The 19,822-nt window shown below is 37.1% G+C and overlaps 1 protein-coding gene across 2 annotated transcripts in view; it reads right to left on the bottom strand.

Annotated features, from left to right (window-relative positions):
- The window catches only part of LOC124804747 (putative helicase MOV-10), a 317,343-nt gene that overhangs the window by 175,240 nt on the left and 122,281 nt on the right, over positions 1-19,822 (bottom strand). For both annotated transcript variants that reach the window (XM_047265048.1, XM_047265049.1), the window contains exons 5-7: positions 9,902-10,017; positions 5,577-5,698; positions 3,513-3,650 (exon numbers count right to left, since the gene is read on the bottom strand). In XM_047265048.1, coding sequence (XP_047121004.1) covers positions 3,513-3,650; positions 5,577-5,698; positions 9,902-10,017 — 376 coding nt within the window. The remainder of the gene's footprint in view (positions 1-3,512; positions 3,651-5,576; positions 5,699-9,901; positions 10,018-19,822) is intronic.

Below are 19,822 nucleotides of genomic sequence, written 5' to 3'. Positions count from 1 at the left end.
TTAAAAAAGTAATAACAGATAAGTAGTTGCCAACTGATATGAAAGAAGCACTACACAAGATAAGTCTTGCTACATGCCCTTTAAGAATTCAATTTACATTTACAGAAACTGAGTCACTCTTTTGTTAGATGTATGATGTACTTACTGGAATTGGAAAAAGAAAAAGAAGAAGAAGAAGAAGACAGAGAAAAAGAGGTTTACTAAGGACCACACGGTATTTATCATATTGGAAAATCAGGGATATTTTAGATTGTATGGATGCTTGCTAACAGCCATTCTTCTGGCACAACATTTGTGAAGGGAACAGGAAAGGGGGAAAATTAAAGTTGTGTCCTAAGTACCCTCAGCCGCATACTACAAGATGACTCACAATGTTATTGTTGAGTGGGCAGTGCTCATTTCTTCCTTGTGTTAAATTTGTGAACACTTTAACAGAAAATTTTGACAGAAAAATTCAAATGGTTTCTGCACAGGAACCTAATTCCAATTAAATATTTTATTTGCTAACAAAACATCATTATTTGCTAGAAAAATGTTGTGAAACCTGATACCTTTTAAAAACTGGAATAGTAAGGTAAATGTAAGAGGTTTTGGATCCCATATGTTAATAACTGTTGATATTAACAAGATTAAGAAAAGGATAGATTGATACCCCCCGTAAAAAAGATTCATTGATTTGAAGAAAAGTAACTGCCTCAACTCAACAGGTAGTCTTTACAGTGAGCAGTGGTCTATCCTTTTCCTGATATTGATGTTATACCAACCTGGTGTTTCAATTGTTTGACTTAAAATGTTGATATTGTTGCTCTGGAATCAAAAATATGACTGTTTTATTGAATGTTTGTAGCAAGTTGTTTAAGTGACTTATTGCAATTCTAATGGTTTCAACTTCACCTTCATAATTTTAGTGGTGTGACCCCAAAATTTGATAGAGAAGAAAATTTTGTTCTATATTCCTATTCCGACATTTCCTTCTTTTTTCATTAATGAACCATTTGTGTAGATGCAGAGCCACTGATCTTCAAAGTGTCTCACATTTATTGTTTCCAATGCCGCAGCTCTCATAATTAATTTATCTATTCCTCTTTTTTATAATTATAAGTTGTGTCTAGTTTGTACTGTAATTGAGGAAGCACAACTGGAAAGAGTAAGGAAATAAATTCAGCTTCAACTTTTGGCAGCCTATATTGTGATCTTATGTCTTCTACTTTCTGATGAACCCAATCTGTGTTTTCAACTGTTATTATTAACACACAAATCTTTATATTTCAGCCGTTTAATATGATTCGGTACAAAAATCTGAAGCAGTGTTAATATTTGAATACTTATTTCAATATGTTCTAATCCAGTTAGAATTCTCATGGATGCTAACGATGATTTTACTCCATCAGTTATTGTTTTCATGGCTTGGTTCTGGACTAAATTCTTACAACTATTGCAATTTTGCAGTGAATTTAGTTTCCTTTCAGTCTTTTTGTTCATATCAGGAATCCTATGTTGTGTGTACGATGGCAGATGTAAAATTTAACAGATCATGAAAATGGATTGCCTTTGCTACTCAATCAGTATTCTCTGAAGAATTACACTATTTAAAACATGAATGAAATGTGCATCAAATCAGTCAGTCCAGAATCAGGCAGTCTGTGATTCATACCTGTCTCTGTAAGCACTTATACAGCCTGCATAGTACGTCTTGCAGCACAACAAGCTCTCTTGTGTGTAATGATCCATGTGCGTGTTTTTGAGAAACAAACTTCTTCTGATGAGAAATAGTTTAAGTAAAAATGTCAAAGTTAAGATTCTACTGAAATGCTTCAGTCTTGTATGGCTAAAAACCCAGATAATCCTTGCTAATCAAGACAGGTTTGAAATTATCCCCTAGACACTGTCACCAAAATGAATGTAAGTACTGATACAACATCTTCTCTTGGGCATTAAACAGTAAATGCAATATTACTGATACTCACTAGAAGTGCATGCATAAAGTATTTGTGGTTTATCCCAGGTGTGGGTTGTTATACTTTCCTGTCAAAATTATATATCTGCTGTTCTTGGTGAAATTAACATACTGAAATGTTGATATATCATACTATGACTGCAGTAAATCAAAAGATTTACTTACTACAGTACAGTACAGTAAAATACAGTACAATACAATATGATCATCTGAACTTCTCTGATGATGTGGACACATCAATGGTTGTATACAAAAAGGCAAATGAGCAATATAAACACACTAAATCTTGCATTCACAGTCTAGCACATACACTGATCAGCCAAAATACTATGACCACCTGTCTGCTAATGATATGAACCCATCCAGCTGATAGTAGCATCACCTGTCGAGGAATGACTACTAGTCAGACACATGCTTGGTGGATGTAGTATCAGCGAGCATGCTGTCTGTGTGTAGAATTGGAAAGGCGCACGATCTATCTGAGTTTGACCGATGCCAGACTGTGAAGGCCCAGAGGTTCAGCATGAGCATTTCAGAAACTGCATGACTTGTTGATTGTTTGAGGAGTGCAGCGGTGAGTGTCTTCAACATGCGGCAAATTCAAGATGAAACTATGGCCAGGCATCATGGGGCTGGATGGCCACATCTCGTTGCAGATGTCGGACGTTGCAGGCTGGGCAATGATCTGTGGTGGAACTAACATCAGACTTTAATGCTGGGCAAAGTACAAGTGTGTCTGAATACACAGTGCTCCAAACACTTCCTAACGATAAGCATCTGCAGCTGATGATCCATGCATGCACCAATGTTGACATCGGCAAATATGACTGAAATGGGGATGTGACCCATGGCACTGGATGTCAGCGCAATGGCAGAGTGTTGCATGGACTGATGAATACCGATACCTTCTTCATCATGCCAATGGGACAGTACAAATCTTCCAGCTGACCAGCTTCTTGACAACTGTACTGCAGGATGGAGACAAGCTGGTGGCAGCTCCATTATGCTCTGGAGAAAATTCATATGGACACACACCAAGATGGTTAAGGAGTATCATACACTGGTTGCAGACCATGTGCACACCTTCATGATGGTCATGTTTCCTGACAGCAGTAGCCTTTTTCAACAAGATAATTCACGATGTCACAAGGCCAGGCATGTGATGGAGTGATTTGGGGAACAAAGCGATGAGCCCCAGTTGATGTGCTGGACCTCAACTTGCCAGATCTGAACCTGATCAAACATATCTGGGATATTGTTGAACATCAAGTAAGAGCCCATCACCTCCCTCCCCGGAATAAACATGAATTAGGTGACTTTTGTGCGCAGATGTGGTGCCAACTCCCTCCAGTGACTTACCAAGGCCTCACTGCTCCCATGCCACAATACGTTGCCACTCTTATCCATGCCAAAGGTGGACATACCAGCTTTTAGGTAGGTTGGTTATAATGTTCTGGCTGATCAGTGTACAGTATATATACTAACTTGGGAAAGCCTTCATGGAAAAATGCCACTTAAACCTAAGCACATAAACAAAAAACAAAAAAAAACTTACAAGATTTTTTTTAGCTTTCCCTTCACATTATTTTCCATTCCTGGGGTCTCTCTAAATCCATTATTAATTATGTATTTCAGATCAGCAGGTATCGGATAAGAGTTAAGTGGTCTAACACAAGGAGTCTTTTTTTTGGACCTGAAAAAATAAATTTCACATGTGTTGGTTATGGTATAAAGTATCACAAACTAATTTAAATTCTAAAATTCCATTTGACAGATATTAAATATTTATAATCTAAGTTATATAAATACATCAGAATAATATTTGAGGTACCAATATCATTTAACTGATGTGATAACCGAAAATTTTCCAAGGAATACAAGCATTTGCATGAAGAAAGACAAACGTGCCTATGGAAAGAACATGGGATCACAGCTCAGTGTTAAATTTGCATCTTTGTTGTACTACACAAATATACAAAAAGTATAATCATACATTTATACTTTTTCCTTGCACTGCAATCCAATGGTGCAAGTAGATGATTCTCTTCACTGAAACTGCTCACCACAGTACAAATGCATTAAGTTCAAGATAAAGTTTTGTAATTAATTTGTAATTAGTTTACAGGTACATGTCAGCATTCCAGGCAGACCTTGAAATCCCAATGCCACAGCAACACAGCACACCAGTAGAAGAGCCAGCTCAATGATAAAGCGAAGTATGGTGTGGTAATTTGTTTTGTGCATCAGAAGGGAGCAGTGCCGCAAGAACGCATGTTGACTTGGTGGAAGTGCACGGCAGCAGTGCACATTATATGGCACATTTATTAGGTCTCACAGACACATCCATGCAGTCAAACACGAATGATGGATAACTAAGCAGCAGAACATTTCTCTGTGGAGAACCAGGATGTTGAGAGAAGTGTAGGCCCTATAGCTTGAAGATAGGGGAATCACAATCTAGGGGATAGTGGAAAAAGTGAAAAACTAAGTCAGTTTTCAACATCCTGCATGATATTTTGACCATGTTGGAGGTCACTGCCCACTGAGATATGGAATTGCTTACACCCACTCAAAAGCCAGCCGAGCTGAGGCAGCAGTGGAAATTTAAAAGTTGTGTCAGGTCAATCCAGATGTCTTCTTAATGATCTCTTAATACTCATGGATGAGTTCTTGTGACCTCTTCCTCTTTCTTCAGATGAAGAATAGATGACAGTGATGGCTAGATTATTTTAGAGGTGCAACTTTTTCTGAACAGCCAAAATGTAGACTTCTACAATCAAGGCATCTGCCAAGCCATCCATCACTGGGGAAAACGTGGTGCAGTGAAGGTGAATATGTAGAGAAGGGTTAACCCCCTCTATGATTCATGAAGGTGAATATGTAGAGAAGGGTTAACACCCTCTATGATTCATGGTCACATCTTCATTTCTTCATGACTACTCCTCATGTACAGTGAGTCGTTACCTTTTCTCATTTTGTTTAAAGTCATAGGTCCATTGATTGATTTTGAACACTGAAATGTGGTTTGTTTTATTTAAAATGAGGGAGAGGAAAGCAAGAGGAGGAGAAAATATTCTAAGACAAACTGCAGTTCTACATCCAAACAGTTTTGAAGTCCAGTCAAACACATACATAAAATTTAGAGTCTTCTTTCCCACATATGCTATGAATTATCTTTCACGTAATAGAAAAACAATATCACAAACTATTAACAAATGTATGAGTATGATTTAAAACTTTCATCTGATTCAAAATATTTACATAAATGAAAACGTGTTGCACAAGAAAGTTTTATTATTTTTGAGCTTATGTGCCAAGAAAAAGAAAAATCAGAGAAGAATAGTAAAACATTTTTAATGGAAACATCCACCATAAGCTATTCTGAACACTGGGTTTGCTGAAGAAACACCAACCCTTTTATTTTCGACAGTTAATTGTAATTAATATTGTATATAAGGACTGATTTTGGTTTCACAGATCAGACTGAATAATATGACAGTACACCCACAGTTCCAAAATTCTCATAAATGCACCAACATTTGATTCTTCATCTGCGTGTTAAATATACCTGAAGCAGATTACTGTTTAATTTTAAAGTTTCAATCATCTCTGCACTTACATAGGTGGTGGTACTCCACTCACTGTAGGATATTCTGCTGTCTCCAATATGATAGGAATTATTCTTTTGTAAGGTGCTGTTGGACCCAAATCATCAACTTCTTCACTTTGAACTCTGAATACCTATTACAATTACAAGATTGTTAAAGTTGTTGGCATAACAACTACAAATGTTAACAGGTTAATAGCTACTGTTGCTTAAATTAATGGAGCAACAGAGTAATTACCAGGAAAATATGTGAGTGAATGTGAGGGTTTGTCATACATATCCAAACAGTTACTTTTTTTTTAGGGCCTTAGAAGTCACATTTCACTGTAGAGTGATAGTAAGTAGAACATGCACATCTTTCCCTCCCTCATTCACCATCACCAGAGCCTCGATTTATGGTAGGCTGCAGTTGCACCTTATATCAGTTAAGCCAATGAGTATGGGACGGAGGGGGGTGGGGGGACGACAACTTCGTATCTTTACTCTGTCTATGAATAACACTCAACTACAATGTACATAATAATATTAATGATTTAAAGAGAATCAACTCACTGAATAGTTGAGGGGCTGAATTGTTGATAGGCAAATAAACAAGACTGAAAATGTTTCTAGCTTTTTAATAAATTACTCTTTATGGCCCATTCTTACAATGTCCAGCAAAGTAAGAGTAAGAATTAACCTCCAGTAAACTTTATGGTCAGAGTAAACATACAGTAGATTCACTTTGGTTTTAATATCTGAAGGTTAAGTTTTACTGGCAGTTAATAAATCTGTACAATATTTGGAACAGTTGGTACACATGTTTATGGCATATGTATTATTGTCTATTAGTTGTTTAAATTTTCTCAACAGAAGGGTTTATAAACCAGCCATCAAATGTGACAAGAATACAGAAAAGCTACGGGGCTTTGTGGGTGCTTGGGCTGTAGAACTGGATAATCCATATGATAGAGATGCAGTAGGTATGATTATTGTCACAGTTTAATTCTCTTTAGTCAGTATTTTATATTTTTGTCATCAACTGCCACTTTGAAGAACTAAAACCTTACACCATTGTTATTTAAAGATTCATGTAAACTGTTACTTGATTTCGATTTAAATTTCAGATACTGAGAAAGCAACAAGCAGTGGGTCTGCAAAAACCTGCTGCCTCACTGATGTCATTAATGATCCTACAACTGAAACTATTATTATTAAAATGACTGAGGAATGTAGTGAAGAACACTTATAATCACTTGAGTCACCTGCACACTTCAGATCAGTTACAAGACCTCAAATTAACAACTGGGAGTAGGGCTTAAAAAAAGGAAGTTGAGAGTATTACTTAAGACAGTCTGCACAACAGATGTGTGTTTTATACAGAAGAAGAAGAAGAAGACAATAAAGAGAGTCATGAATGGGAAAGATAAAGATGTGAGTGGGAAAGAGAAAGCCACAAGTGGGGATGGTTAGAATATGAACAGAAAATGGGCTAACAAACATAAAAATAAATTTGAAAAAAAAGACAAAGATTTGTAAATGAATAATATATTGTACATTATAATACCATATCATTGCATTTATCTTTTAATATATTGTAAGTACTGATGGGAAACACATTTTCCATATTAGCAAGATATGATTTCACTGTTGTGTGAAACAGTCTGTTCTCACTGTAGGTTGCTAATGTGCTCTACAATATCTGAGGCATGAACTTCTAAGTTGGTATTTGGCTCTAGAAGAGGCTCATTTTCTTCTTGTTTCTGAACTATACTGTGTAGTACAGAGCAAGCAACAATAACTTTCAAGCCTACTGATAACACTGGAAATCTTCGCTTCTGGTATGAATGTGTGATTCATTACAGAGCCTCTCCACTTTGTTACTGGGTATGGCAAGTTATATCAGTAAATAGGTTTTCCAGGGATATGCACTGTCACTAATATCTATGAGCTTTTATGGTCTCTTCTTTCTAAGCATGCCCTTTACCTTCTATTCATGAAAATGTTACTATTATGTATTCACCCAGGTCATCATGGTACAATGCCAGTAGTAAACAACTCTGCATTACCAGTACTTGTACATTTATGGAAAAATAACCTTTTCCATTCCTACAAATTCCAGCATGGTCACCTTGAGATGATTGAATTCTAAAACAGGCGCAGTCTAATGTACCCAAAATTTTAGGAAAATTTTGAGTATGAAAGAAATGTAACTTAGTATTTTCAATTGTGTCTTCAGTTTCTGAAAGTTTTATGTACTCTTTTGCCAGCTCTCAATAGCATCACTTACAGTTTTTACTACGAGAAGCAGCACCAAATGCAATTAGCATGCATCCTAAAGTGTGAAATTGGAAGGTTAAAAGTAATTGGTTGATCAGTGATACAGCATTATTCCTCAAATGGAATAGAATGCACAGTCTTAAATGTATCATGTATTCATTAACATTTTGAAGAAACATTAAAGAAGAGCCAAAAAGAATAATGCAGAACTTATTACACTGTTGTAGCAAGAGGAGAGGTGATACTCGTATGTGGTGTGTCCCAGGTGGTGGATAGGAGGGTTCTAACCAGCTTACTGGTGGACTTGAGTGAAATGAAATAGCTCTCATGGACCAAACACTCCCTCTGCAGTTAGTAATTGTAGTGGTAAATCAGAGCTTGCTCCAGCTAAGGTTAATTACTTTTGAAGGTCAAATATGGAAAGACCCATTGGGGAAAAAATACCTCCATTCTGTCCAAAAAGGCAGGAAAAGGCTACAATGTATTTAATGGGTACACAACTAGAATACAGCAGTGAAGTGGAGCATTTGCAATCACCTAAATGCATAAGGACACACAAAAAGAGGATTCAACATAAGCAAATAAATTATATACCAACGCACAACATAAATTCACTACTTAAGACCAGAAACTCAAGAACTTCACAGATGAATTAAATAAACAAAAAATGTTAATAGTAGTGCTCCAACATATGAGAAACGCAATAGAGAACCTAGTCAAATCACAAGGATGTAGAATTTATAACAGGAAACCACGAAGCAATGTCCGCAATTTGGAATAGGACTTACAGCGAACACAAAAATAATAGATTCAATAACTGATTTTCAAGCAATATTGCCACAAATTGCAACCCTGACTTTTAAAACAACGAATAAAAACTACATAACTGTAAATGCTTAGGCCCCCACAAATGAAAAAAAAAAAAAACTAACGAAAACAGAGGAAGAGGTAGATAAATTTTGGGACCTTTTCCAACAAACTGCAAGCAGAATAAATAAGAGGAATGTAAAAACCTTATTGGGAGATTTCAAAGAAAGAAAATATGAAGATATAATTGGAAAATGGAGTCCAAATAGCTTTACAAACAAGAATGGTCAAAGGCTTGCAGAACTCTGCAGAGAACACAAACTTTCATCTAAATCAACATACTTCAAGAGGAAGCTGATCAAGACAAACTGGTACCAAATCTCAAGAAAAATCTCAGGAGACAAGCCAAGAATCCAGCTCCCTTGAATCCACGAAGAAAATGTGCATGGTGGACTCCAGAATGTGACAAATTTCATGAAGAAAAAAAAACTAAGCACAGTTAATTTTTCAAACAAACAAAACAGAAGAAAATTCCATCAACATCAAAAACAAAACGAAAAAATTCACACAAAACATCACGAGAACTAGGAGAGGATTCCATAAAGACATAATAAACTCTATAAAAGATAATTACTTCAAAATCAATTCCAGAACTACTACAAAATCTTTGGACAACAACTACAACAACTTGAGCCCCCGACACTAACAATGAAAGATGAAGATGGAAAAAAGGCACACAGCAACAAAGAAAATGTAAAAATCATGGCAAAACCATCTAATAAACTTCTGAATTTTGAAGAACCCAAAAGAACTCCTACAAATCGATGTAAATGTCCCAATTAACACTGAAGCTAACAAATTAAAACAGTGAGTACCATTAGTTAATACAAATGCTTCCTTTTCACTCACAGTGTGATCATATGACACTGTCTGTACTAAAGTATATTTACTGCCTGTGCAATGTAGCCACAAAGATTATTAACAAACCAAACAAGTTACTCTGTAACAAGCCACAGAAACTAATAGCTCCACATATCTGAACACTCAGGAAACAACCCTCACTAGTGTCACAAATTTATGAGTATAGTTGAGATTCGTAGTGAACAAAAGCATAGAATACAATGACAAAACAAACATTAATGTAATTCATGTTACTCTTACAGGTTCCCTAGTTATATTATAAAATGACATGTATCCTTTTGTTTAACGATTATCTGAGAAATTTTAGCACATGGAATTTCAAATATTTGACATTCAACATTTTGACTCACCATTTCATGCAGCACAAGTAGGTTCTTATTATCCTTGGTTATATGAAAAACTAAAGGATAAATTACTGCTGCAATTTCAGAGAACTTAGCTTCTACAGTGAACTGTATGGTTTTTCCTGTAACAGTAATTTTAACAATAGTAAACAAATAAAAACTCGTAAATCATGAATGCTGCATGAATCAGTGACTAAACTTGTTAGCAAACAAATACTTGAAGAATTCTGTCTCCAAAAATGACATCACTTGTCAATACTTCTATTCTTTACAAATATTTCAACAGGACTATCCAATAATTCCTAATACCGGACCCACATTATGAACTCAATGGCTCATAGTAAGATGTTTATCAGTTGGTTGCAGGTGCAGGGTAGTCCATGCAGCATATGTAAACACAGCAGTTCTTGTTATTCCACTGAACGAATTGATGGATAAATTTATTTTACTATGCACACATCTGAAAGGTCACTAGATGCAGTGTGAAGTGATGCATCTGCCACAGCCAGTTGTCATGGGTGAAAAACAGTGGCAGATTTAAGAACTGTCAGACTGTCTGGTGTCACTTGTCTCAGCTTGATGTCTTCTACATCCTCTGCAGCAGAAAATAATTGACTATTTTCTGGACACTGATATGGACTTTGTTATACCTCCCATCGAAGCTTGGCCTGCGCACAGACACACCATTTTCTTAATGCAACAAGTCTCCATTTGACAGCATGTTGTGCCTATAATGAGAGCACTGATGTGGTGTGTGTGCGTGTGTGTGTGTGGGCGCGCACCGAGAGATGATACGTATCAGTGTGCTACCCAGCCCAACAAAGTTAAATCTCCAGATTAGTTTAATTGCCAGGAGATATCCACCTCTAGAAGTCTTTATTTCTGTGTGGTTCAAGAAGAGTCGGGATCTATTATTTCCCATGATTTATTTGTACTTAATTGGTGTTCAATAAAACCAGTATTGTTGAAGAAACAGACATACAACACTAATGCCCTACTCGTCACTCAGCCTGCTACAGTATGCTGCACACTTTAGTGGTCATTCTACGTTTCTATACACTTTTATTTTGCAAACTTGTTTCTTAAAATGTAGGAACAATATTTGCTAAAAGTTATAGCTGTCCTGTAAGCAGGCTCCTTTTGCCAGTTTAAATTAGAAATACTGGTTATTTTATTTCTTAAATGAATGAAAGTTCAAGTTCTGTACAGTGCTGAGCTCAAATAACGAAAATTAGATGTGTTTGTGAATTTCATACTTCCTGGCTCATGAAATATATAAACACATAATTATGCTAGTTATAATTTCCTATAATGTTATTTCCTACATTTGTACTTTTACTTTTATTTTGTAACACTTCATAAATATTTACATGTATTAGGTTAACATTTGTTTTTTCATTTTACTAATTTTTTTTATAATTTTCTTTATTTTATGATTGAAGTATCTTCTTTACACTGTATCACTGTACTGGTCACTGGTGTGATGGTACTGATTTGTGCATGTCACTTCACTGACTATGAAACTCTTTCCATTGCATCCTCTGGTCCCTGGTCCCCTCCACTTAACATTCTTACTCAATTAATAAATTGCACTTGGCAGCATTTAATATGAATAAGTCACAACATTTTAAAATTATTTGTAATAACATCATTGGTACATTGGTATTATTAAAGGTGTTACACTCACGTGTTTTATATATATATATATATATCTAAAAAGAAAGATGATGAAACTTACCAAACAAAAGCGCTGGCAGGTCGATAGACACACAAACAAACACAAACATACACACAAAATTCTAGCTTTCGCAACCTATGGTTGCCTCGTCAGGAAAGAGGGAAGGAGAAGGAAAGACAAAAGGATATGGGTTTTAAGGGAGAGGGTAAGGAGTCATTCCAATCCCGGGAGCGGAAAGACTTACCTTACGGGGAAAAAAGGACAGGTATACACTCGCACACACACACATATCCATCCACACATACACAGACACAAGCCTTTACAAATGTCTGCTTGTGTCTGTGTATGTGTGGATGGATATGTGTGTGTGTGCGAGTGTATACCTGTCCTTTTTTCCCCCTAAGGTAAGTCTTTCCGCTCCCGGGATTGGAATGACTCCTTACCCTCTCCCTTAAAACCCATATCCTTTTGTCTTTCCTTCTCCTTCCCTCTTTCCTGACGAGGCAACCATAGGTTGCGAAAGCTAGAATTTTGTGTGTATGTTTGTGTTTGTTTGTGTGTCTATCGACCTGCCAGCGCTTTTGTTTGGTAAGTTTCATCATCTTTCTTTTTAGATATATTTTTCCCACGTGGAATGTTTCCCTCATTATATTCATATATATATATATATATATATATATATATATGAGGTGACTTACCGAACAAAAGCGCTGGCAGGTCGATAGACACACAAACAAACACAAACACACACACAAAATTCAAGCTTTCGCAACAAACTGTTGCCTCGTCAGGAAAGAGGGAAGGAGAGGGGAAGACGAAAGGAAGTGGGTTTTAAGGGAGAGGGTAAGGAGTCATTCCAATCCCGGGAGCGGAAAGACTTACCTTAGGGGGAAAAAAGGACAGGTATACACTCGCACACACGCACATATCCATCCACACATACAGACACAAGCAGACATATTTAAAGACAAAAAAAAAAAATATATATATATATAAAATAGAGGGAAACATTCCACGTAGGAAAAATATATCTAAAAACAAAGATGATGTGACTTACCAAATGAAAGTGCTGGATGGTTGACAGACACACAAACAAACACAAACATACACACAAAATTCAAGCTTTCGCAACAAACTGTTGCCTCATCAGGAAAGAGGGAAGGAGAGGGAAAGACGAAAGGATGAGGGTTTTAAGGGAGAGGGTAAGGAGTCATTCCAATCCCGGGAGCGGAAAGACTTACCTTAGGGGGAAAAAAGGATGGGTATACACTCGCGCGCACACACACATATCCATCCACACATATACAGACACAGGCAGACATATTTAAAGACAAAGAGTTTGGGCAGAGATATATATACCCGTCCTTTTTTCCCCCTAAGGTAAGTCTTTCCGCTCCCGGGATTGGAATGACTCCTTACCCTCTCCCTTAAAACCCACATCCTTTCGTCTTTCCCTCTCCTTCCCTCTTTCCTGATGAGGCAACAGTTTGTTGCGAAAGCTTGAATTTTGTGTGTATGTTTGTGTTTGTTTGTGTGTCTGTCGACCTGCCAGCACTTTCATTTGGTAAGTCACATCATTTTTGTTTTATATATATATATATATATATATATATATATATATATATATATATATATATATATATATAAAAACAAAGATGAGGTGACTTACCGAACGAAAGCGCTGGCAGGTCGATAGACACACAAACACAAACATACACACAAAATTCAAGCTTTCGCAACAAACTGTTGCCTCATCAGGAAAGAGGGAAGGAGAGGGGAAGACGAAAGGAAGTGGGTTTTAAGGGAGAGGGTAAGGAGTCATCCCAATCCCGGGAGCGGAAAGACTTACCTTAGGGGGAAAAAAGGACAGGTATACACTCGCACACACGCACATATCCATCCACACATACAGACACAAGCAGACACATTTAAAGACCAAATGTCTGCTTGTGTCTGTATGTGTGGATGGATATGTGCATGTGTGCGAGTGTATACCTGTCCTTTTTTCCCCCTAAGGTAAGTCTTTCCGCTCCCGGGATTGGGATGACTCCTTACCCTCTCCCTTAAAACCCACTTCCTTTCGTCTTCCCCTCTCCTTCCCTCTTTCCTGATGCGGCAACAGTTTGTTGCGAAAGCTTGAATTTTGTGTGTATGTTTGTGTTAGTTTGTGTGTCTATCGACCTGCCAGTGCTTTCGTTCGGTAAGTCACCTCATCTTTGTTTTTATATATAATTTTTCCCACGTGGAATGTTTCCTTCTATTTATATATATATATATATATATATATATATATATATATATATTTCCCACGTGGAATGTTTCCTTCCATCATCATATATATATATATATATATATTGTTGTGCCTCAGTATTCATTTTCCCAATATAGATCTGAAGGCATTTGCAGTCAGATTGAAACCAGTCATCATTAATAAAAGAACAGTTATGTGCATAGTGGCTTTCACTCATTAAATCAACAGAGATTACTGTTTCCTGAGACATACCATCAATAACAAAGTTACAGTATCTGTTCAAGTTCGTTGGTTTTCTAGGGTGTAGAGAGGGGTTCTGTATTTTAGAGGTAAGGTTTTCAACAAGCTCCCATGTGACATAAAGCAACCAATTTTAATGGCTGTAGTTCAGAAGAAAATTACAAAGTTTTCTATTTGTTGCCCAATTATATAAACCCAATGTTAAAAACCTCTGTGAGTAGATTGACAAGTAACAATGTCAAAAATAAACAGAATTCCATTATATGTGTTCAGCTGCTACAATCCTTCGTAAGCTACAAGTGGACTTAAAACCCACAGGACCCATGTAGCATCTGACACTGGCAACTCACAGGACAAACCACTAAACCTTGCGCAAATATACAAGAAAAATGTAAAAGTGAATCATAATTAATGGCATCCATGCATAAAGTTGAATGAAGATGACATTAAAAGTAAATAAGTCTCGGTAAACACAGCTCCACAAACGAACAATTTGCGAGATAATTGTGACTTTTTGGTTAGCAGCCACAAGTGACGTGATACTGTGATACTGTTTAAATACTATATGCGAATCCATGGCATTATCTTTGTTTACGTTTTCAAGACATGGAGTTGTAAACAGAGCAGATAAAACAGTACATTACACAGTTTTTTGCAGAGTGTCAATTGTGCTGTGTGAGTGTTGGAGGTAACATGGAACATTACAGTAACAAGGAGTATGCAGATATGTATTTCATGTATGGTAGGGCTAAGAGTAATGTGTGGTAGGCTGCACACTTGCACCAAAAAGTATACCGTGCTCGAAGGCACCCAGAGAGTCAAACGTTTACACGGGTGCATCGACGTTTCTGAGAAACTGGGGGAGTGGATAGGTCTGCTTGAATTATACCTGGGCTTGAAAGTGTGGTGCTGGAAACAGTCAGACACTGTCCAGGAGCCTCAACAAGAAGACTTGCCATACAAATTCCTGGAACACACCAGAGTAATGCTTGGGAAATAATGCATCACACTGCAACGTATTCGTAGCAAATCCAACGATTTCACTGCCTTAGTGAGGTGGACTTTGGGCCTAGACTAACATCCTGTCAGTGGATGCAACAAAAAGCCGTTGGTAACCCTCCTTTGGACAATAACATTTTATTTACAGGTGAAATAAGAGTTCACTCATGATGGTGTATTTAATTATCAGAATTCTCATGTTTGGAGTTATCTAGGCTCCAACCCACATGTTACACACGAGTCTCCATATCAGGAATATTTCTCATTGAATGTGTGGTTAGAGGTACTTGGTAATTGACTTACTGCACCATAAATGTTACCAAACAAACTCAATGGATGGTATTCCCTTCCATTTCTGCAGCATGATATTGCAGGATTGCTTGAGGATGGTCTCTTAGAGCAACACCAGAGGATATGATACATGCATGATGGAGCACTGATACATTTCACTGCTATAGTGAAGCAACATCTGACATGCTGATGTTGTCAGAGAGAGACTAGGTGAGGAGAACCTGTACAGTGGCCTCTGAGATAGCCTGATCTGAACCCCATCGATATCTGTGTTTGGGACCATCTTAAAGATGTAGCGTACACCACTCCATTTAACACGGTTGAAGAATTGGAGCACAAACTTGTTAATGCTTGTCAAGAATTTTGAAATGATCCAGGCATATCTGAAAGGATTCAGAACTCACTGCAGCAACGGGTACAATGACAACACTTTGAACAGCTCCTTGAAGAGTCATGTAACTGTTGTCATACTAACTGAGAACATCTCCATTTCTACCATATTATGTCTAATCACTTTTCTTGATGTTGTATAATGTAATGTTATCTTTTCTTAACCAAAATGATATTTAGAATGAAACAAATCAGTGGTGGCTGGTAGCCACAAAGTCAGAATTACCTCGCAAACAGTTCATTTGTGGACCTACACCTACTGACACTTTTTTCTTTCTACGGTTGTGTAATTTCAACTGTATGTGTTTCTGCCATTAATTATGATACACCTTGCATATGCACAATTTCAGAAAAAGAGAGCTCTGAAAGCCAAAACACCTCACCAATCAAATGAAGAGGAATGCGAAAGATGTAAAATCTACAGCCTTGATTCTGTACAAAAGAAATATTTACTCAAAAATTATCAAATTCATGATGGACATTAAGAAAATGAACTCTTCTGGGATCTGTCAAGGATGATCTGCTTATATGAAAAGTGGGAATCTACAATTTCCTTGCCAGTGGTGGTAGAGGTTTCATAGAATAAATGACCCACACTACCAGAAATAAGTATTAAACATCAATGCCACAGCCACCTTCTACAATCTAACAAATCTGCAGCAGTTAAACAACGTGTTTCCACTGAATATTTCATGGGTTATGGGAAAATTAAGTTACTGATCACAGTCTCATCCTACCAGGATTCAGTAGTGAAGATAGGTTGTAACAGTCTCACTTGCTCAGACAAGGCAAAGGATTCCATCTGAACAAATGATGGAAACTTCTTAGTTTGTGCCTTTGCTCTTAAAGGAATATCTGTTCTGAATCTTTACTGTCATCAATTTTAATTATTAACTAACTAACTAATAAGCACCATGACTGGCAGCTGCTCTACATTTGCTAGAAATGTTTCTGTATATAGTGTAACATAGTATTTAAGTGTATTTCTACCAATCCTCTTGATAGTTTTAGAACTGTCATGGCAAGGTAGCAAGATAATTATTTCAAAACAGTCCATAACATCTGCTTCACACTACTCTACATACTTTAACTTGCAATATCTCTCTATTGTGTATGGTTTGCTGTAACATTTAACTTGTAAAAACACATTAAAATATACAATGCCATATTCATGTAGCTGTTTATACATTCTCATTAGTTTACGTAACACATAATTACTTTAGGTAGTAACACTGATCAACACACATCTGGAAATTCACTAAGAAAAGCATATAGCATAACTGCTTGCTTCCATCTACTGAATAAATACTCTTGCTGATAATTTCATAAGATACTATAACAGGGAATGCAAAAGAAGAAAACATGCCTGCCTCTGTGTCAACATAATAAGAGATACTTTTAAGACCAAAATGTGCTGAACTGAGTTTCTTTGTTAGTTTAGCTATGCACTGACTCCACTGTAACTTGTTATTCAGCTGGAACCCAAGGAATCTTACACACAGTGTTTTGTTTAGTGTACAACCATTAATACCTATTTCTGGTACAGTAGGTCATTTTTGCTTCTCCAACATCACACAGTATGAGGCCCACTGAGACTAAGACTTAAATTATTTCCTGTGAACCAGGTGATGCCTTGATCACCTATCAGCCAGGCCGTGCCTGAAAAGGTTAGTATGCTTGTGTCACAAACAAGAGTCACAGTTTTTGTACCATTCTTTAAAGTTTCTTTATACGGTTTTCAGTGATTCAAGAAACCTTATAGTCAAACAATGTGGTTTCAGTTGCCTGAGACTGCAGTCGTGTGTGTGAGTTGCATTTGCATTTGTGTGTGTGTGTGTGTGTGTGTGTGTGTGTGTGTGTTGTTGACAAAGGCCATTGGCCAAAAGCTTTAAGTGTGAAAATCTTTTTGTTGTGTCTATCTGTGACTCAGCATCTCTGCTATATGGTGACTAGCAACTTTCCTTCTCATAATATTGGTAGAAATCTTATAGTGTGTTATTAAACATATGTATGGTTCCAGTGACAGGATACCAGCACACATTAAAATTACAGACATTTCTGAATTTTAATTTTAAACATTATGACACACACTGTTGATAATACACCATTGCTTTTTACACAATGATATCAGGCATGGCAGGTAAAGGATTACAATGTAATACACTTAACACCACTTACTAATTAGACCAGGTTGTCACACTTTTAAATAAATCACAACAAAAATCAGCAGTTACATATCACATGGAACAACATGACATAAAAAACTGAAACAGCCAAAAGACACGGTCAAATATTATATTTACTTCTTACACATACACACCATCAACGGCTACATAAATGATCGAAGTTGCAATTCTCTGTGAGAGGTAGAACAGATGTCAGCATGTATTAGTGTCATTTGTGTTCAGTGTTGTTTACCAGACCTGGTTGTGTACATAACATGCTTAAAAAGTGTCAGATGTTGAGTGATCACTGTGAAAGACACGGAGATGCTACATACTCATACTCGAGTGAGAAAGTGTTATCATCACTTCAGGGAGTATGACACAGACCTCATTGTCGGTCAGTTGAATTGTGCAATATCCATATTGTGGAGCATTCGAATGTGAAACTGCCCAATGTTGGACTTCATGGGAACACAATGACGGTCATACTTGTCATCAAGGCTTAGGTCAACCACATCAGATCTTCCACATGGAAGGATCACTATACTTCACACCAAGCACATTATATCTCCTTCACATCTGTGTCTGCCATCTGAAAACAAGTAATGGATTCCCTGCAACATGTCGGCAACTTGAATAGGGAAATACCATGCCATGTGTACACTGCTTTTAACATCACAATGTGAAAGCTGTGTTTGGAGTTATCCCATGACTGGAAAGCATGTACTGCTGATGAATGGTGTCAAATTGTATTCAATGATGAATCGTAGTTTTGCACTATGCAGGTAACCACTGTTGGAGATTGTGGCTACAAGGTTGGGAGAAGTCTGATTCTTACATGTTTTCAGTGGTATTAATCCTGGTGTTATGATATGAGAAATCATCTGGTTTGGCTTCAGGTCACAGCTGGTAGTGACTGAGGGAACTCCAACAGCACAACAGCATGTCATGAACATCCTGCAGCCTTGCATTACCTTTCATGTGACAGTATTACGGTGCCATTGTTCAACAGGACAATAATTATCCACACATGGCATGTGTCTCTAAATACTATCTGTGTGATGCTGACATGATCCTGTAGGTAGCAAGATCCCCAGATCTGTTCCCAGTAAAACATGTGTGGGACCACCTTGGTCACCAACGTCATCTGAGCCAAAGTATGCAGGATACTGAGGACTAGCTGCAACAGCTGTGGGACAGATTATCTCAGGAGAGGAAACAGCAGCTTGATACAGCCTTTCCAACGAAATCAGTGCAGGCATCCAGGTCACAGGGAGGGCAACATCACACTGATAAGTGGACTCATACAGCCAAGTCCTTTGTAAATCTGATTTGATTTTGCAATCACTTAAATAACCCTCTCAATCGATGATGTTTCATTTTTTTTCCTCCTCCTCTTCTGGGTGCTTCACTTTTTTTGTCAGCCAGTGTAAATAACACAGAAATTAAACAACGAGTAACATTTCATAACATGTACAGTTTCACAGTCAGAAAGGTTAAAACACTGGTTCCTGTATCACATCCCAGAAGAGCATGCGCGCACGCACGCACGCACGCACGCACACACACACACACACACACACACACACACACACACACACACACACACACACACATCAATGAGACAGAACTAATCTCTGGGCAAAGAAAAAAGGTTTTATAGTAAGTTACCACAAAGCATGACAATCAACAAAAGATGCAGACAAATTTAAAGTTGCAGGGAAAAATGATTTGCAGGAAAAAATACTTTTCCTGTGCAGAGAAACCCCTTGTAACAAAAACATTAAAATGTAAACTTCAAGTAACTGAAGTCTGTTACACAAAATAAAAATAGAACTCTATAAAATGTATGTTAATATAAGCTAAAAATGGAATGATTATTTGACATTTATGTATAAAATTTATGACTGAGT

Source organism: Schistocerca piceifrons, chromosome 7 (assembly GCF_021461385.2).
Source record: "Schistocerca piceifrons isolate TAMUIC-IGC-003096 chromosome 7, iqSchPice1.1, whole genome shotgun sequence".
Taxonomy (NCBI): domain Eukaryota; kingdom Metazoa; phylum Arthropoda; class Insecta; order Orthoptera; family Acrididae; genus Schistocerca; species Schistocerca piceifrons.
The sequence above is the reverse complement of the archived record's forward strand: the minus strand, read 5'-3'. Positions and strand labels throughout refer to the sequence as shown.